The following is a 17773-nucleotide window of genomic DNA, read 5'->3' as shown; positions in this document are numbered from 1 at the left end:
TTAAAACCAAAATTGGACCAGAGATAGATCTCAAAAATCAAAAAACCCCACATCAGTTTTATGCAGGATACCCCAAGAAACATTCATACCAAATTTGGTTTCAATTGGTCAAGTAGTGTCAGAAGAGAAGATTTTTGAAAGAAATAACATTCAAAATAGCAAAAATCATTGAAAAATTGCTCCAACATGGCTTAACGGATTAAAACCAAAATTTGACCAGAGATAGATCTCATCATGCTGAACATTTTTCCCAAGTCAGATTTTAGCTTAACCTAAAGGTTTTGGAGATATATGCAAAAAACTACTGTCTGATACCTATGTTCTATTTTTAGTAACAGCGGCCATGTTTTTCAATGAATCAAAAATCCTCACATCAGTTCTATGCAGGATACCCCAAGAAACATTTCTAGCAAGTTTAGTTTCAATTGGTCAAGTAGTGCCAGAGGAGAAGATTTTTGAAAGAAATAACATTAAAAATAGCAAAAATTGTTGAAAAAAGGCAATAGCCTCAAAATGGCTTAACGGATTAAAACCAAAATTTGACCAAAGATAGATCTCATCATGCTGAACACTTTTTAATTACCCCGTCAGATTTTAGCTTAACCAAAACGTTTTGGAGATATATACAAAAAACTACTGTCTGACCCCTATGCTCTATTTTTAGTACCAGCGGCAATGTTTTTGGACGAATAAAAAATTCCCACATCAGTTCTATGCAGGATACCCCAAGGAACATTCATACCAAGTTTGGTTCTAATTAGTCAAGTAGTTTCAGAGGAGAAGAGTTTCGTATAATTGTTAATGACAATGACGACGGATGCAAAGTGATGACAATAGCTCACATGGCCTTTGGCCAGGTAAGCTAAAAATTCAAAATCAAGATTTTTTTGTGCCAGTTTCTAGTAATGAAATACTACAACACAAAAATCCTTCATTTCTTAGTGACTAAAACCATGTTTATTCTCTGAAACTGATGTGGGTGACTTTGGATTCAAGACATATCTACACTTCAAATATCTAAAATTAGGCTAGCAAATATATGGTAGGAAATAAAAAGTAGAATCCTTCCTACCACCCCCCCTCCCCATTTTTTTTGTGAAGGTTGGATGAGAATCTACTATTTATGTTTACTTGGCCTTAAAATAATTTACAATGTAATTAGTGACAAACAATCAAGTTACATATGTTTTCTTTAACATTTTCTTTCTAGGAATTTAATTTGAAAATAATTCATACCATCTTCAATTTCATGATTTTTGACATTAAAGACAGTACTTTTGTTAAATATTGATTATACACATGTATACACATGCACTTATATCAGTTAACTATAATGTTCCCTATTTTTGTCACTTGGAAAAAAATCCAAACTTTTCTGTTAATACATGTATTTACAACTTTAATGTTTTATTAAATTCATTTACGTCAATTATGGAAAATTTTATTTCTGTCAGCCTGCTTGTTGTGTATTTATCACATATGTTATAAGAAAATACAGAAAGCCTTACTTCTAAGTTACAAAGAGGTGTACTAGCAGAACATTTCTGTATCATCCCATTTATCCTTAAGGCAAAAAAAAAAAAATAATATGTCTGTTTCCTGCTACCCTAGTTTTTTTTGTGCCTACTATAAACATTTTATGACCATTTTGGCTCAAGCACTGTTAAAGTCTAGGCTGTTTCTCCATTAACTTTTCCAGGTTTAATTGCAAATCCAATTTTTAGCCAGATCTCTTTCCATCCAATGAAATAAAGCAGAGCTAAAAAGTATTGCCAACCTTGATCCTAAGTCCCAGCACCACAAATGAAGATAAATACTTATATTCTGAGAATGATCTTCCATGGTGCCTCCATTCAAAATCTGAAGATTTTATGATGTATTATAAATAGTAAAGACTTTTCTCAGACTTGAGTATTTTCTCAGTGTGCATGAAGCCAGAGCCAGGTCTATCGCACTAGTAAGTACTATACTAACAAAAACTTTTAACAAAATGAAATTAAAGCAAGACAATATATGTTTAAATTTATGCCATTCATGATTGCAAAGATTAGAACTTGAATGTTTAGACTTAATGAAGAAACAGCATTATAATCATAATCGTAGGTACATAAAATAATATCACATAACTTTCTTAAACATTTATTGCACTTCATTTATTTATAGAACAAATAAAAAAAAAAATGTTGGGTGTTTAAACACATTTTGTACATGTTATTTACATGCAATCATTCATCTCCGCTAGCCAAGGGTTCCCTCCGAAGGGAAGGGGAACGGACTGGAGCCTTTGGCTAGCAAATATGGCAATCATTTGAACAACAGAGATCATTTTCTTTGAAAAAATACAAATGTATCAAGAACATCATGCGTTGGTAAATATTATTTTTAATCACATCAAAATTATTGTTTTCAATGAAATATATACTTCTGTGAAAAATACATATCGATGTCAATACCAGGTTACTTAAATTCTAGTCCTTTTATTTTATAATTAACTCTGCCTTTTTACACAAAAAGGCATACTGCAAATAAAATAATACCTATAAAAAATCACAATCATACTGGTGTTACCAAACGAAATGGAGATATCAACGAATTTTTATACATTTTGTCCCTCTTGAAAGCTTATTGATCATACATTAATTCTTCTTTTCACTCCCCGCCATTCCAGTCTTATGGACAAATTGGGAGTGAAATAATGGTAAGTCAAATTTTTTTTCTCCAATACATGTATCTACCAATAACTTGTCTTGACCTTCCAAAAAGTGATCATGTATTTAAATATTCTCTTGTCTTTCTTGTATCACAAACAAATAACATTAAAAAAATAAGTCACAGATTGTACACCAAAATAGAATAAAATCTGTTAAGTTGGTGAGTTCTTGTAAATTGCCATGGTAACATCATTTTCACTTCTTATCAAAACACTCCTGAAAAAAAAAATGAAAGCTTGTTATGTATTCAATAATTATCTACAATTTTACATATCAGAAAGATTTTATACTATAGGCAAAAATTTAAAGTAAAGGTGATAACAAATTTAATAACCTCATAATCACAAATCAGGAAGAAAGATCTTAAACTTTACTTACATTCAGAACTGTAAATATGGAGATTTTTTACTCCTTAAGTAACAAAGTACATCCTGAGGCAAAGACCAAGAGAGTACAAGGTACTGAAAGTGTAAACAATCTCCATAGCAACAAACATGCACATAAACAAATTTATCACCAGTATTAGTCCAATAATGTTTGTTTTACACAATAAAGCCAAAATAAGGTGACCAAAAAAGTAATGTTTCCTTGGCATTAACTTGATATTGTTTTATACTGGAGAAAAGAGTTGTTTTTATTCAAGTGTAGGGATCTAATGCTGGAAGAACCAAACGTGTACTAAAAGTACAGTGTTTTAAGAGTCTTTACTTCGGAATGATTTTGGTGCCATATTTTGCTGTTAATGCCAATAATCGTAAATAAATTAATTTCCATTTACCTGGGATAAATATGCTTATAATTGGTGCATGAAGACAAAACAATCTATACAGACATGACTATACAAACCCAGCAAAAAAATGTGGAAATTGATGAAATCGCAGGTAAACATATTGATAAAAGAGAAATATATTAGTAAAAATTGCATTTGAAAAATCTTAATTCTGTTTTAAAGCAGAAGAAAATCATATCTGACTTTAGCAGCAGATTCATTAGAAGTCATTTGAAAATGCTAGAAACATAATGCAAGAGTTTTTCTTCTACCAAAAGGTCAATCAGAGACTTTGCGTTATTGCTAAATAGTGTGTGACATTTCACAGGGAAATGGTTCCAGATATATGGCGTGGCAACAACTGGGTATATGGGATTTGTAAAGATGCACTCCTAGCCATCAAATCAAAATACCAGAAATACAAGTAAAGAAATAATAAATGGTACAAACTGGCAAAATCAACATGAAATCAGCCACAAGGATCCTGATTTGGTACAGGCATTTTAAAGTGAAATGGTGGGTTTTATGACTGACCAAGTATTATATTCACAAATACCAGTATGCACAGTATTATAAAAAAATGTAAAAATGATTGTACCATGTAGTAAACATCTTAAAAAAATCTTAGAAAATTGAAAATAAAAAAACCTGGGTTTTTTTGCAAATAAAAGTATAAATAATATATAAATATTTTTCAGACATTTCACAGGTATAAATCAATTTAAATCATTTTTATTGACCAAAACATCCAAAATTTTAGCAAAAGCAGGTGTGGGAAAAAAAAATTGGTTATGGCTTTTTTATCTAAAAAAAAATACTCGTATTTTGGGCTATTTGACAGTCTTACAGAATCTACCTCTTCTGTAAACTTTTCTATCCTTTTAAAACAATGAATAGCTTACCCAGCATCAGACTCAATACAGACAACTGGAGGATTTGATGAGTTAGAATGTAACTGTGCAGCCTGTTTAGCTATACTGGCAATATGTCCTGCAGCTGATTTGCCTGCAACTCCTTTAGCTACAAATATTTAATTGTCTTTTAGCACAATGTATAACTAAGTAAACATTATGTACTACATATTATCTATTCATATAAATATATCTTTAGTGGGTGATTTTGGCAAAGTAGAAAACACTTTTGAAATTTATTTGCATCTATTTCTTTGGTAATAAGATTTAAGTCAAAATTTGACTGGATCACTTTGTACCCCATTCCCTCATTCAATGATAGATTATTAGCTAGTATACTTCTTAAACCCCTTGCAAAGAGGAACAACTTACAGAATTTTACTAATTCTACTGAAAGTTAATTCTATCTATAATGGTTTTCAAGATATTGGCTACTCAAAAGCATTGCTGAGTGTAGCATGATACGACTGCATCCAGTTGAACTCTGTTCACCGATGCACCAGGTCCTCACTCCTCAGAGTTTATAATTGAGTCTGGGTTACTCATTTACTTTTTGTTTTCTGTTTCTTCTTCTTCTGATTACTGTTTCTTGTTTCTGTCACTGTTTTCTTAGTTAATTATTTGTCAAAGAGATAGGGCCATAGAAGCTTAAAAATGCTCCAAATATAAAATGTCTTTTCACTGTTCTAAATACGTGTGTATTTGACCTTCTGATAGACAAACTTAATTGTTTTACTATTTGATTTTAAAATTACAATACTATAATGGAGAAATGACATTGTGAAAATGGGTAATTTTTGTAATGTATTTCAAAAATTGATTTAAAATAGTACCTTTTAGTCTATAATTTAACTATCTTTCCACCAAAATGCTCCTTTTATATGTTTATACACATGTCAAATCAATTTGTTGGTGGAAGAAAGATGTGGTGACTATTTTTTCTTCAAACCTAAACAATTTAGTGATTTTCAAAGTACATGTGTACTTGTTATTATGACACTATCACTATATCATAGCAGCAAGTGTAAAAAAAAAATATTTTGACAGAAATGATTTAACATAACATAACATTTCTTTTTTGTATTTTGAGGCTGATTTTGGCTGTTTTAGTCCTACTTGTATCCCCAGTACATAAAAAATTTGAAGAGGGCAGAACAATTACACTGTAACAAAATATTAAAACATTAAATGTTGATCTATTGTTCTTTTTTATGTGACTTACTTCCTTCAAGGTCAAGATGAAAGTTAAGTGATAAATTCTGCGTACATCCTACATGCCAACTGATTTTTTTCTCTCGTAAGATCAGACGGAATTTTTACATAATTCAAATATAAAAAAATGGAGAACCACAATAACAAATGATGTAAGTTTCTATATATGTCTAAATTGTAGTTACCTGATAGGCATAAACCATTTTCATCAGCAACAAGGACACCTGCTACTCCTGGAAGTCTAAACCTGAAAAAAAGTTAATAAATATATTATCACAGAAGACAGTATAGAGGTAATCTACTTAAAACTTTATAAGACACCTGTATTTTTACAGCGCTTTGCTGATTCATTTTTTTTCTTATATAATAGTTTTCATGATATTGGCTACTAAAAAATGTTGGTGAGTGTAGCATGATACAACTGCATCCAGTTGAACTTGGGGCAAGTATGGGACTTCCACTTTATTATTGACACAGCAACTGCTTTGGATACAATTTTGCGCAACATTTTGAAATTCAATTTAAGTAAAAAAGTTCTGCTTTCAGGATACTTTCATGGATCACTTTGTACACCACTCCCTCATAATTCAATGATAGGGTAAATTTGTTAGCATACCTCTTAAACTCCTATAGTAAAGAGGAACAACTTACAAAAAAAAGTTCAGTAAAATCAGATAAAAATTTCAAAAATACTGTCAATGCAGGTATGGACTTCAAGAAGATATCCAAGAAAAAATAAATTTCCAAATTGGACCTGAAATAAAATCAGAAGTTCTAGACAGCCTGTATCACTAACCTAGTCAAAAAACGAATTTTTAGCCCTCTAAGCAATAACTCAAAATTGGACTCATAAACCTACTGGAAATCATTTAATAAATTCAGAACATTTTAGTTTTCCACTTGGTTTTCAAAAATTATAAAGTAAATTTCTCATAGTCATTTTTGGCAAGGTGAGCTAATAAAAGAAAAAAAATATATGTACATGTAACATGCTAAACCATAAACAGAAGGTGATTAAGGTTACAAAGGGCAAGAGAACCAAGAATAGTGCCAGCAGTAGTGGATGGATCTTTCTGAAAATTTCAGCACACATTGTAAGTCCACCTTAACAGGCTGATCTACATGTATATTGCCCCTCAGTGATTTTAAATACACCCAAACCTTTTGGATTTATATGCAAAACTATGGTCTATTGATAATTCTTAGTAACAGCAGCCATTTTTTCACCAGATCAAAAATCCCCAAATACAGATTGTTAGAGATATCCAAAGGAACATTCATGTAAATTTGATTAGATGAAATGCCATGACTTCAGATGAGGAAATTTTCAATGTTGGGAATGTAAAAGTTAGCAAAAAGTCCATTTTAGAAGCAATTACTCCAACATTGGTCTACAGATTTTTATGAAAATTTCAACATGGGTCTGGCTCACCATGCTGTTCAGTTTTAGCCCCCATCAGATTTTAGCTAAACCCATTGGTTTTTGAGTTATTTCCGCTTGGAAACAAAAAAATTAACAACTACATCAAGGACAAGGACAAAGACAACAGCATCATAACATTATTTAACCATATTTTTTCAAGTTGTGTAAAAGCTACAAAAAAATGTCATTTCTGATTTTCAAGAGCATAACTTTAACTAACTTCAACCTTTTACAAACATTTGTAGGCCTTATTGTAAAGATATACATTCTATAAATAGATGAAGGGTACTGGTATGCAAATCTCGTCACCTGACTCTGTGGTTTCAAGAGAAAGGGTCCTCCTCTACCATTCATTAACATAGTGTTGAGTTCAGTGTTAAAAGAAAAATATCTTTTTGTTTAAAAATATCTAGTTCTACATGTAAAAATCTTTAGAAAAGCATAAATACATGTACTAGATTTTGCATTGTAATGCAGCGTTTTGAAATGCAGATCAGTCTTTGGATTTCAATACATACTACATCTGCAATTCCAGAAAGGAAATTGAAACTAGACAACACTTACAGACCCTGTAGTGGCCATGTGAAGCTGTCTCAATCGACTTTTCTCCTGTATGTACAGATACAAATCTAACTTTTTGAATGGCTCATTACCTTAACCGTCACATTAATGACCAAACAGTTACAAATTTCATAATACTAAAAAAAAGAGCTGTAAAGAAGTAAAAAAATATCAGAATGAAAACTAAGAGCATAGAATAAATTCTGTAAGATCGTGGAAAGGGGGAATTCAGCATATAAGTTTTTCGTATTGCAGCCTGACAACCCCAGCATGTAACATGCCAGGGGTACCCCATTCCACCACCTGGGGCATACAACCCAGTTGCTCTGTAGGCAGAGCGCCCTAGCCCCCAGCTAGGGTTCTGAGCACTATTTAGTTGCCTTTTACAACAAGCTTAGCGCTGCTGCAGGCCTATCCTTTTGAAACCCGCACAAGGCCTGTCTGTGAGAGACCCCAAAAGAAAGACATTAAGAAGCCCTTCAGTCCATCATGAATTACACATATGAGTGCAAACCGGGTCTAATAGTATTGAATATATATGTTAGCACAAAAAGGAAAATTAAGCAAGTATAGAAGCGATTCATTGGCATAAAAAACCCTACAATCAAACGGTGCATCTTTAGTCTACATATGCTATACTTTAACATAACAATCTTTTCTGCATTTAGATCTGCACTTTTTAGTAAAGCCTACATTGATCTGCCACTAAAATCGACCAAATAAAGTACGATAACTCTTGCAGAATGCAAATTTCATGTACAATCTACATAATTTATGTCTCAAAAAGCGCAACAACTAAATGAATAACTAAGACTGGTTATGTCATAATGTGATCAGTTTCTGAACATGTTCCATTATTTGTTTCACTGCACATCGTTTGATAATGACAGAAAAACCTTTCTCGCAGAAAAATTTGTTATAAGACCATATATTATTAAATTTAAAGCTTTCATGAATAGCTCATCATCTTCTGTTCTCAACAATTTATGTAAACTTATGTTACAATTTACAAGGATGTCTCCAGGGTAGTTCTCTAAATTTATGTATATAGAAACTCATCATGAATATGACTCAATATTACTCCTTTCAATACATGTACACTAATCAACTTCCTATGCATAATATGTATGATGTAGATTCTATTGAATTTGTTCTCTGTACCATAGTATAATGGTGTTTGAGTAATAAAAAATAAGTAACGTTTTGATACTTCAACAGTTTCAAGAATAATCATTAATTTTGACAACCTTTGCTTAGTTCCAATTAATACACACTGTATTTTCTTTTAATTCATTGTCCATTTATTTATTTATTTTCATCACTTGCATGGAATTAACCAGATCTGCTTTTAATTTGTATTCAATAGTATCAATTGATTTATTTGATACATCTTGGGATGTATCATCTGCATAAATTGTAGCATTTGAAAATTTAAACATTTATATATATAATGTAAAAAGTAAAGGTCCAAATATTGAACTTTGTGGGACTCCTATAGTTACATTTTTAGGCTGTGAAAAAAAAATCCATTCCAAGCAACACATTGTTGTCTATTACTAAAGATAGGATTAACTTATATAATAATACATTATGATTAAAAGTATCAGTATTACATACAGGTTTTACAGTAAAGAAGAAGAAAAAACATGGCGGACATGGATGGACGGGTGTATTTTACAGAGGTCAGTTTTTGATTTTGTTTGTCAAATGGAGCTTTGTTGAGGTCACCAATATAGCAATTCAAATGTATTTTCTGCCTGTAATATGATGAATGCAATAAAAGCACATGCATGGGACGTAAAAACAAAAGACAGCGCATGAACAGTTCCCAGGGTGGATCGTTCATAAACATGTCGAGCACACCCCAACAGCAGATGGGTAATTTGACTATCGCCATCCAAAATGCAAATGATATGCTTTACGGTCCACCACCATACCTCCAGAGCGCATCTCCAATAAACCCTAACGTCCAAGGAGTGCAACAAAATCAATTAGGGCCACAGTGTCAATCATCTACGCCAATACACAGTAATTTCCAATCAAACCCACCGCCACAACATATAAATTCCATACAGGGTCAAGGACAATACACACAATTGTCAACAATGGGACAGTTCCCTATTAACAATAGCATCAGTGTTGTTTTGAACGACATTCAAAATAAACTTACAAAATTAAACCTACTGGATAGTATCGTTGATAGATTACAAAACATAGAACAACGATTTAATGTGGTTGAAAATGACATTGTACAACTCAAAAGGTCGGTAACGGATCATCAAAACAATTTTGAAAAGAACAATAGTGATATGCAAATTTTTCATACAAGATTACGCGACCTAGAAGCAGCAAAGAGGGAGCTTGAGGACATGACTCATAAAATGCATGAAACGTTATTGGACCAACAAACCCGTGCGATGAAGTACAACTTAATTTTTGAAAACATCCCCGAAGTGAAGCCTGATCCTACCACAATTGAAAATACAGAAAAGGTATTAATCGATTTTATTAAAAATGAAATGAAAATTGACTCTAACATATCGTTTCATAATGTTCATCGTTTAAATCCACGACGTGATCCAAAACCACCATCAATTGTAGCAAAATTTCTTTACAACAACGAAAAGGAAAAAGTTCTCACCGCTGCTAGAACCGAACTGTCGGGAAAACCGTATAAAGTATACCAGCAATACCCGCAGGAGATTAGCGATAGGCAGTTAGTGCCAGTCATGTTGGAACTACGCGAACAAAACCAAAGGGCATATACAGTACGTGATAAACTTTTCGTAAATGGTAGACCGTATATCACAGACGAACCAAGACAATTTAACCATATTAACAGGATGCAACAGGAAGGAATGAATTCACAAAATGTGCGCGGTACAGTTCCGGATTCCAGACAAGTACATTTCAGTTAGGCCAGGCGGCATAGTGGTGCAAAAGAACAGTACAATAAAAATTGTAATAAACATTTTCTTAATTTATCATGTCTTAACGTATGTGGTTTAATTTCAAAATTAAAAAACCCTGATTTTTTGCAATTTATTGAAAACTATGACATTTTATTTTTTCAAGAAACAAAAACTGATATATATGATCACTTGTGTTTACCAAAGGGTTATAGTTACAAAGCCAAACAGGAAAACATGTTATAAGAAATCTGGTGGTATTATAATTATTTATAAAAATTATCTATCCAAATTTCTGGAATTTCCAGAAACAGAGTCCGATTAAGTTCAGTGGGTGAAAATTGATAAATCCTTATTACAATCTGATCACAATTTTATTTTTGGATGTATTTATGTCCCACCCGAAAACACTAAATACTCTTTCCCCGAAGCATTCAATGAAATTGAATCGGAGATGATTGATATGGTGAAAGAGGGTGATTATATTGGATTTCTTGGTGATTATAATGCAAAAACTGGTACTTTACTAGATTATGTAGAAACAGACAAGTCATTATTAGATCTGTTTGATTTAGATGAGGATGTAGACTTGATAAAGTTCATGTATGACTATGAAAATTTAACAAAAGCAGGTATACCATTAGATAAAAAAAATTCTTATACAGGTCGACCAAATGCATACGGCCACAGGCTACTTGATTTTTGTAGAAAAAATAATATTTATATTGTAAATGGTCGAGTAGGTAAAGATAATATGAAAGGTGAATGCACAAGTGGTGACATATTACTGATTGATTATTTTTTAGCATCTTCAAATTTATTTCCATATATTATTGATTTTGAAGTAAAAGATTTTTCGCCATTATTTTCCGACGTACATAAACGGTTACACATTTCCCTTGGTATGTTGAAACGTGACCAGACGATTACCGAATCCGAGACACCTGATGATAGTATCCAAACTACACGTCCACGCGCTTGGTCCGAAGATAAAACTGAAAACTATATAGCATATGTTTTCTGTCACTCGAGATTTGAAAATATAAATCGCTTTGTTGATTTACTTGATGAAAAGCATAATAACGGAGAAGTTATTACTGATGACTGTGTTAACAAAATTGTTGACGACATCGGCGAACTTTTTAATGACACAGCAAAATCTGTGTTCGGGATTAGAAAGAGTCCTACAAATCGAGATGGACCTAATAGTGATAATTCGCAACAAACCCCGTGGTTTAATACCGCTTGTAAAGATAAGCGCGAAATTTTTCATACAGCTAGAAAAAAATATAACGTTTGTAAAAGCGATTTAAATAAAGCGTGAATGAATCTTGCTAGTCGAGAATACAAAAAAGAGCTTAATAAAGCATACGATCAATTTCAAAACCAGATGACGGGTGAAATAAGAAGAGTTTCTAAGAGTAATCCAAAGAAATTTTGGGATATTCTTCGCCGCTGTACCAACAGCAAGAAGTCAGATATTGATGTCCCGTTAAAAGATTTGTACGAATATTTTAAAGAAATAAATCGTGATGACGACACTCAATTAGATTTTAATCCTGATGAGCAGAACGATATTAATTCTGAAATTTCAGACCGTATACTGAATGGTAAAATAACGGCAGCAGAAATAGAGCGTGTGGTGAGAAAATTACATAGTAATAAAGCATCTGGTTTAGATTTTATTACTAATGAATATTTAAAACACACACTCATTATTATGCTTCCTGTTTATACGAAACTATTCAATATAATTTTTGAAACGGGTATTGTCCCCGAATCATGGACAACAGGTAATATACATCCAATCTATAAAAATAAAGGGAATTCGATGGATCCGAAAAACTACCGTCTTATAAGCCTAGTAAGCTGCTTTAGTAAAGTCTTTACTACTATTATAAATAACAGGCTTACTTCGTTTTCTGACGAAATTAACCTTATTTCGGAGGTACAATGTGGATTTAGAAAATCACATTCAACGGTTGATAATATTTTCATCTTGAATTCTTTTATTGATTTATATTTGCATAAAAAGAAATTGTATTGCACGTTCATAGATTTTAGTAAAGCCTTCGATAAGGTGAATCGAAGTGGTCTCTGGTCAAAAATGATAAAATTAAATATTCAGGGAAAATGTTTTAATATCATTAAGAATATGTATCAAAATATAAAGTCATGTGTAACTAAAGGGGGTATTAATTCAGATTTTTTTGCTTGTGAACTAGGTGTGAGGCAAGGGGAAAATCTTTCCCCTTCCTCTTTGCAATCTTCATGAATGATTTAGAATCATATTTTGAAAATCATTATGCTGATTCATTACACATAGTTGACGATTTATTTTTCGAACATTTGAATATTTTCATGAAGGTTTTTCTCCTTCTTTATGCGGACGATACTTTGCTCTTTTCGGAAACTTTGGATGGCATGCAAAATACATTAAATATTTTTGATGATTACTGTAAATTATGGAAACTTGAGGCAAATACTGAAAAAACTAAAGTTGTGTTTTTTTCAAAAAGAAAATTTAGACCAGAACTGAAGTTGAATGGGAAAGAACTAGATTATACTGATACTTATTCCTATTTGGGCATACTATTTCAATATAATAGTAGTTTTAATGCTGCAAAAAAGAAACTGGTCGAACAGTCACAAAAAGCTTTATATGCTGTTTATTATAAAATACGAAATTTACGACTACCAATAGATTTACAGTTAAAGATTTTTGATTCTTTGGTATCGCCTATTCTTTTATATGGTAGTGAAGTTTTGGGTATTGGAAAAAACGATAATATAGAAAAGGTGCATTTACAGTTTATGAAGAAAATACTTGGAGTCAGAATTACAGCTCCTAATTTTCTAGTATATGGTGAATTAGGTCGATACCCATTATACATTAATATTAAGCTTAGAATGTTGTGCTTTTGGAGTAGATTGTTAGTAACTAATAAGTTATCGTCAAAAATTTATAAATTGTTGTACTCTTTGTATATAGATGGTCAATATCAGTCAGCTTTTGTGAAAAATATTGCAAACATTTTTGATGATACTGGTTTAAGTTTTATATTTAATAGCCAGATGCCAGTTAATCCAATATGGATAAAAAATTATGTGAAACAGATATTTATTGATCAATTCATTCAAAAATGGCGTAGTGATATAGCTAATTCATCTCGTGGACACTTTTATTCTCTCTTTAAGCAAGACTTTTGTTTAGAGCCTTATTTACTACGTCTTCAATATAATTATAGATGTTATATTACTAAATTCAGATTGAGTAATTTCAAAATACCTATCGAAACTGGCAGATGGCTAAATATAGCAAAGGAAGACAGAAAATGTCCAAAATGTTTAAATAATGATATAGGAGATGAATTCCACTATCTTTTTATATGTACTAATCCAGAAATCAGTAACCTCAGAATTAAATATATTCCCGATTATTATATCAAATATAGCAGTGTCAAGAAAATGGCTGGTATTTTTGCATTATGTCATGTAGATTTACTGAAAAATGTATCTTTTTTTCTAAAGAGTTTGAGCAAATTATTTGTGTAATACCGTACCATCTCTGTTAACCATGTTTTTTTCCCTTTATGTGTTTGTATTTTGTTCTTTATCAATGTATATATGTTTGTAGTTAAAATGCTGTATTGTATTCTCATGTTGCACTCTGTGCCTGAGTTATTAAATAAAGTCTTTGAATCTTGAATCTTGTAAAACGAAAGTAGGATGAATAATTACATGCCATCTGCTGAAGAGGATTGCAAAAAGATGCTACTTTGGAATTTCCTGACTGAAAGGCACTTTTTGTAACAATAAGTGTTTCTAAATATTTCAGTGAAAATTTAGAAATTTATATATACATTTTGAAATTAGCCTTACTTGTTATCAGAACCAGTGAAGAAAATGATGTATATGCTACTCTTAGTGTGTACAAAGTTAAAATGTTGTGTCAGTAAAAGCCAAAGTTTTCCTTCATTTGGCGTCTTCTGATTGTATCAATCTGTGCCCTGCAAGCATTCATATTCACTTTGGAACTAAGATACATTGTGGAAGAACAAACAAGTAAACTTTATGGATATAAGTGCTACAACTTGATACAAAGGTATGGACGAGGTGGGAGAGATTCTTCGCCAAATAACATCGGGAACACCGAAAAAGGCAACATGGTAAAAATTGTACAACACAAGAACTTAAGAGTACACATAATAAAAGAACAGCATGAACGCCGGTACTCCTACTCACATATTTCTACCATTAACAAGAACCATTAAGAATGACAAACATACGGAAGCTAGCTGATTAAGTTTCATTTAATTTGTATTAACAAGTTACTAAGTTGTTAAAACAAAATAGTAAATTGTTTCAACAAATAAAGTTGTTATAACAATTAATTAATTTGTTATAACAATTTATTTAATTTAATTTGTTAAAACTAATTACCAACTTTAAACAATTTATCAATATGTGTTATAACAATTTATAAATTTGTATATAGCTATTTAATAATTTGTGATAACAAATTCAGAATAAGATTTTATAGTAATATACTAACTTGTTATGACAATTTTATAATTTGTTATATCAATTTATTAACATGTAACAATTTGTTAACTTGTTAAAACAATTCACTACTTTGTAATAACTTAATAATTTGTTTTAACAAATTAAATAACATTGCACGATGTCCCTAATCAGCTTCTGTGCTTTTGACATTGTAAACACAAATCAATCATTCTAACAGAAGTGAAAATGGCCACTCATTCTTGAAAATTCAAGACGATAAATTGATCATACTAAATATCATTTACTTTTTTGCATTTATTTATGACAATTACCAGACCGTAATTATAGAAATACAACATATTCTATGCGTCTCTTATATATAAGAGTAATAAAGGGAACCAAGGTTACAGTGGTAATCAAAAGAATGTAATCCAGGGACAAAGACCAGACATGGAAAACAGACATACACAACAAAGAACATAAAGTAACTAAAATAATACAAACAAAGTAACAAAAGCAAATGAGCAACTTGGACTCCACTAAAAACTGGGAGCATGGACCAGGTGCACCGGTAGGGTAAGCATCCTCTGCTTTTCTAGAAACACCCACCGAGTTGCTCTTAAAAAGTCAAGTCCGGGGTAGATGAATGTTTTCATGGCGTAGATGGATACACCATAATGATCCACGAGTTCATGATGAAGATGACGGCAAAATTTCTGTAGTTGGATATCCTTGGATATTTTTCAAAAAGCCTTCTTCCAGTTTTGATAAAGCAATGCATACTTCACCAATCCCAGAACTGTTTGTTGGATAAAATTACATATATATTGAAAATTTTTTGCCAGCTCCCAAAGATGAAATTATCTTAAATCAAATTAAACAATAATGGTAAATACTAAATGACAAAAAATTCATTTCATTTGAAGGACTACTTACTAAAAGCTTCTGTTGCACTTTCAGCAAATGCCTCTCTTATATGAAATGCGTTTTAGTGAAGAAGATACCAAAATATCAAATTTTGTATTGTGAAGCTCTGAAAGATGTGGCTTCCTCTCACAGGTCAGGGAGAACCACTAATTGACATATAATCCACCAATTGGCATATACAAGGATAGACTAACTGACATATAATGTGCTGTTTTTCAAAATTAAATCTTTGTTTTAGAAAGGTGCATCACTTTCCAAAAGAAAACCCAATATATGACCCTTACTGAGCCCAAAATATATTTTCTTTTTGTTGAAGCATGCTGTATTTCCTGAGCTTGCCTGTTAACAATTTTTCTTTTGTTGTTTCAACTGTTCCAATGACCTTCAATAATGATGATCAAGTATTTAAATAGGGTCAGTATGTTCCTATTCAATTGAACAATACCTGGCTCTTACCTGTTGAGTGAAACTCATGTTCACTTGAAGGCATACATTATTGATTTCCATTGACTGGTAATTAAGGTCAATGTAATGGATAAAATAACAATAGGTGAATATACAAATGCAGCATGATGTATTAACATCTAGAACCTGGAATGACAGAAATGTCATCACACTTCAGCATGGTTTCCTTGAAAGAATGCTCCTTTTTTCAATTAAAGATGTTTTTTTTTTAAGAAAATAGTGAATTATATGTCAATTGGTTTATCCCTGTATATGTCAATTGGTGGATTATATGTCAGTTGAGATATTATGTATCAATTAGCGGTTCTCCATGACCTGTCTCGGTGCTTCCAAGCCATGGCTTTATTTCATCATATACTGTTATGAGGACTTCATCCTCTATGAACAGTATAACCAGCTTTTGTGATTTCATTAGTAAGATCGCCATTGCCGCACCATCTTCCAAACTATGTCTGTAAAAAAAAGGGATTTCAAAAGGGCCTGAGCCTGAGGCTGACCCCAAGCAAAACTGGTCAAAGGAACAAGTATTGACATTGCAGGAAATCTAGTGTTCAAAAGGAAAAAAGAATATTTTCGTGCAATTTTTATCTTTTCCGTAGCTACTTGTGATCTCTTACGTCTCTTCTAAATGCTTTTCTAACACTTTTTCCATCTTTGATCACTTTTTTCATAACCGGAAGTGTGACTTTACCGGAAATAGTACACACATTTTATCTCCTTTTTGTTAATGAGAAGAGTGAAAATTTAACGGAACAGGTTGTTGATTAATCTCTCAGTTGCTGTCAGCAGGTAAACAATAAATATTTGTAATTTGCATGTTGATCAAAGTAAATTGTGTAATTATGTTTCAATTCACGTGGTTTAAAACTAGGTATTTGTGATTAAACAAATAAATTGGTATCCGTGAATTTTTCATATGTGGAAGTTCTAAACAAACATTTTAGAAAAGATCGTGTGAATGTTAGTCTACTATACGTTTATACATACTTTTTCATTTACTCGACTGGTTTTAAGAATAATACAGAACTTGTTTATAAATGTGCTCGTATAATTTTATGAATGTTTTTTGTTTTTAGTCGTCATAATTCTACTGATTACTTACTACTTATACTCGCCGTCACATAAATAACATACTGTTAAAATTTGAATAAAAATATTTTCTACGACTTTATTGACACCTACCGTCGTTTAAATTGTCTTAAATGACTTGCTCATTCGTTTAGCCAAACGGCTTCTCCCTGAACAAGTCGCTTTTAGCTTAAATCATGCGTAACAAATCCTTACGGGAAAATCCCATACTAATATCCGCCATGTTGGTTTCTACGGGACGATTTGTTTACAAACGAAGTTCGTAAGTTCCCGTCGAACTCCGGTGACAA

General features: G+C 31.8%; 3 protein-coding genes across 6 annotated transcripts in view; 2 read left to right on the top strand and 1 right to left on the bottom strand.

The window, feature by feature from the left end:
* Nucleotides 1-2123: 2123 nt before the first annotated feature.
* LOC148627870 (ragulator complex protein LAMTOR5 homolog) lies at nucleotides 2124-17107 on the bottom strand. 2 transcript variants are annotated; one of them, XM_088580995.1, is made up of 4 exons: nucleotides 17012-17107; nucleotides 5789-5850; nucleotides 4383-4500; nucleotides 2124-2927 (listed from the first exon to the last, which is right to left on the bottom strand). In XM_088580995.1, the coding sequence occupies exons 1-4, from the start codon at nucleotides 17044-17046 to the stop codon at nucleotides 2864-2866; spliced, it is 279 nt and encodes a 92-aa protein (XP_088437121.1). In that variant the 5' UTR covers nucleotides 17047-17107; the 3' UTR covers nucleotides 2124-2863. The 2 variants fall into 2 exon arrangements, with proteins under 2 accessions (XP_088437121.1, XP_088437112.1); XM_088580986.1 differs by having other exon boundaries at nucleotides 16998-17100.
* LOC148627871 (uncharacterized) lies at nucleotides 5761-14205 on the top strand. Its single transcript, XM_088580972.1, has 2 exons — nucleotides 5761-5896; nucleotides 9207-14205. Exon 2 carries the CDS (start codon nucleotides 9378-9380, stop codon nucleotides 10503-10505), a length of 1128 nt encoding a protein of 375 aa, XP_088437098.1. The 5' UTR covers nucleotides 5761-5896; nucleotides 9207-9377; the 3' UTR covers nucleotides 10506-14205.
* A 13-nt stretch (nucleotides 17108-17120) lies between the features above and the next one.
* Nucleotides 17121-17773, top strand: part of LOC148627869 (uncharacterized) — a 48552-nt gene continuing 47899 nt past the window's right edge. Inside the window, exon 1 of one of the 3 annotated variants that reach the window (XM_088580754.1) lies at nucleotides 17121-17183. The gene's annotated coding sequence lies outside the window, so the exon portion shown is untranslated. The remainder of the gene's footprint in view (nucleotides 17184-17773) is intronic. The other 2 variants (XM_088580746.1, XM_088580764.1) reach the window with 2 other exon arrangements.

This window comes from Perna viridis, chromosome 1 (genome assembly GCF_037379345.1).
Source record: "Perna viridis isolate PV_CMFRI_1.1 ecotype Kerala chromosome 1, ASM3737934v1, whole genome shotgun sequence".
Taxonomy (NCBI): Eukaryota; Metazoa; Mollusca; class Bivalvia; order Mytilida; family Mytilidae; genus Perna; species Perna viridis.
Note: the sequence above shows the minus strand (reverse complement) of the source record. Positions and strands in the feature narration are given on the sequence as shown.

Coding starts and splice junctions, on each gene's coding strand:
- LOC148627871 (XM_088580972.1), top strand. CDS start 9,378: ATGGGACGTAAAAACAAAAGACAGCGCATGAACAGTTCCCAGGGTGGA.
- LOC148627870 (XM_088580986.1), bottom strand. CDS start 17,065: ATGAAAAAAGTGATCAAAGATGGAAAAAGTGTTAGAAAAGCATTTAGA. Junction 5,851..16,997: donor AGAGACGTAAGAGATCACAA/GTAGCTACGGAA, acceptor ACTTTTTTTCAG/GTTTAGACTTCCAGGAGTAG. Junction 4,501..5,788: donor AAATGGTTTATGCCTATCAG/GTAACTACAATT, acceptor AAATATTTGTAG/CTAAAGGAGTTGCAGGCAAA.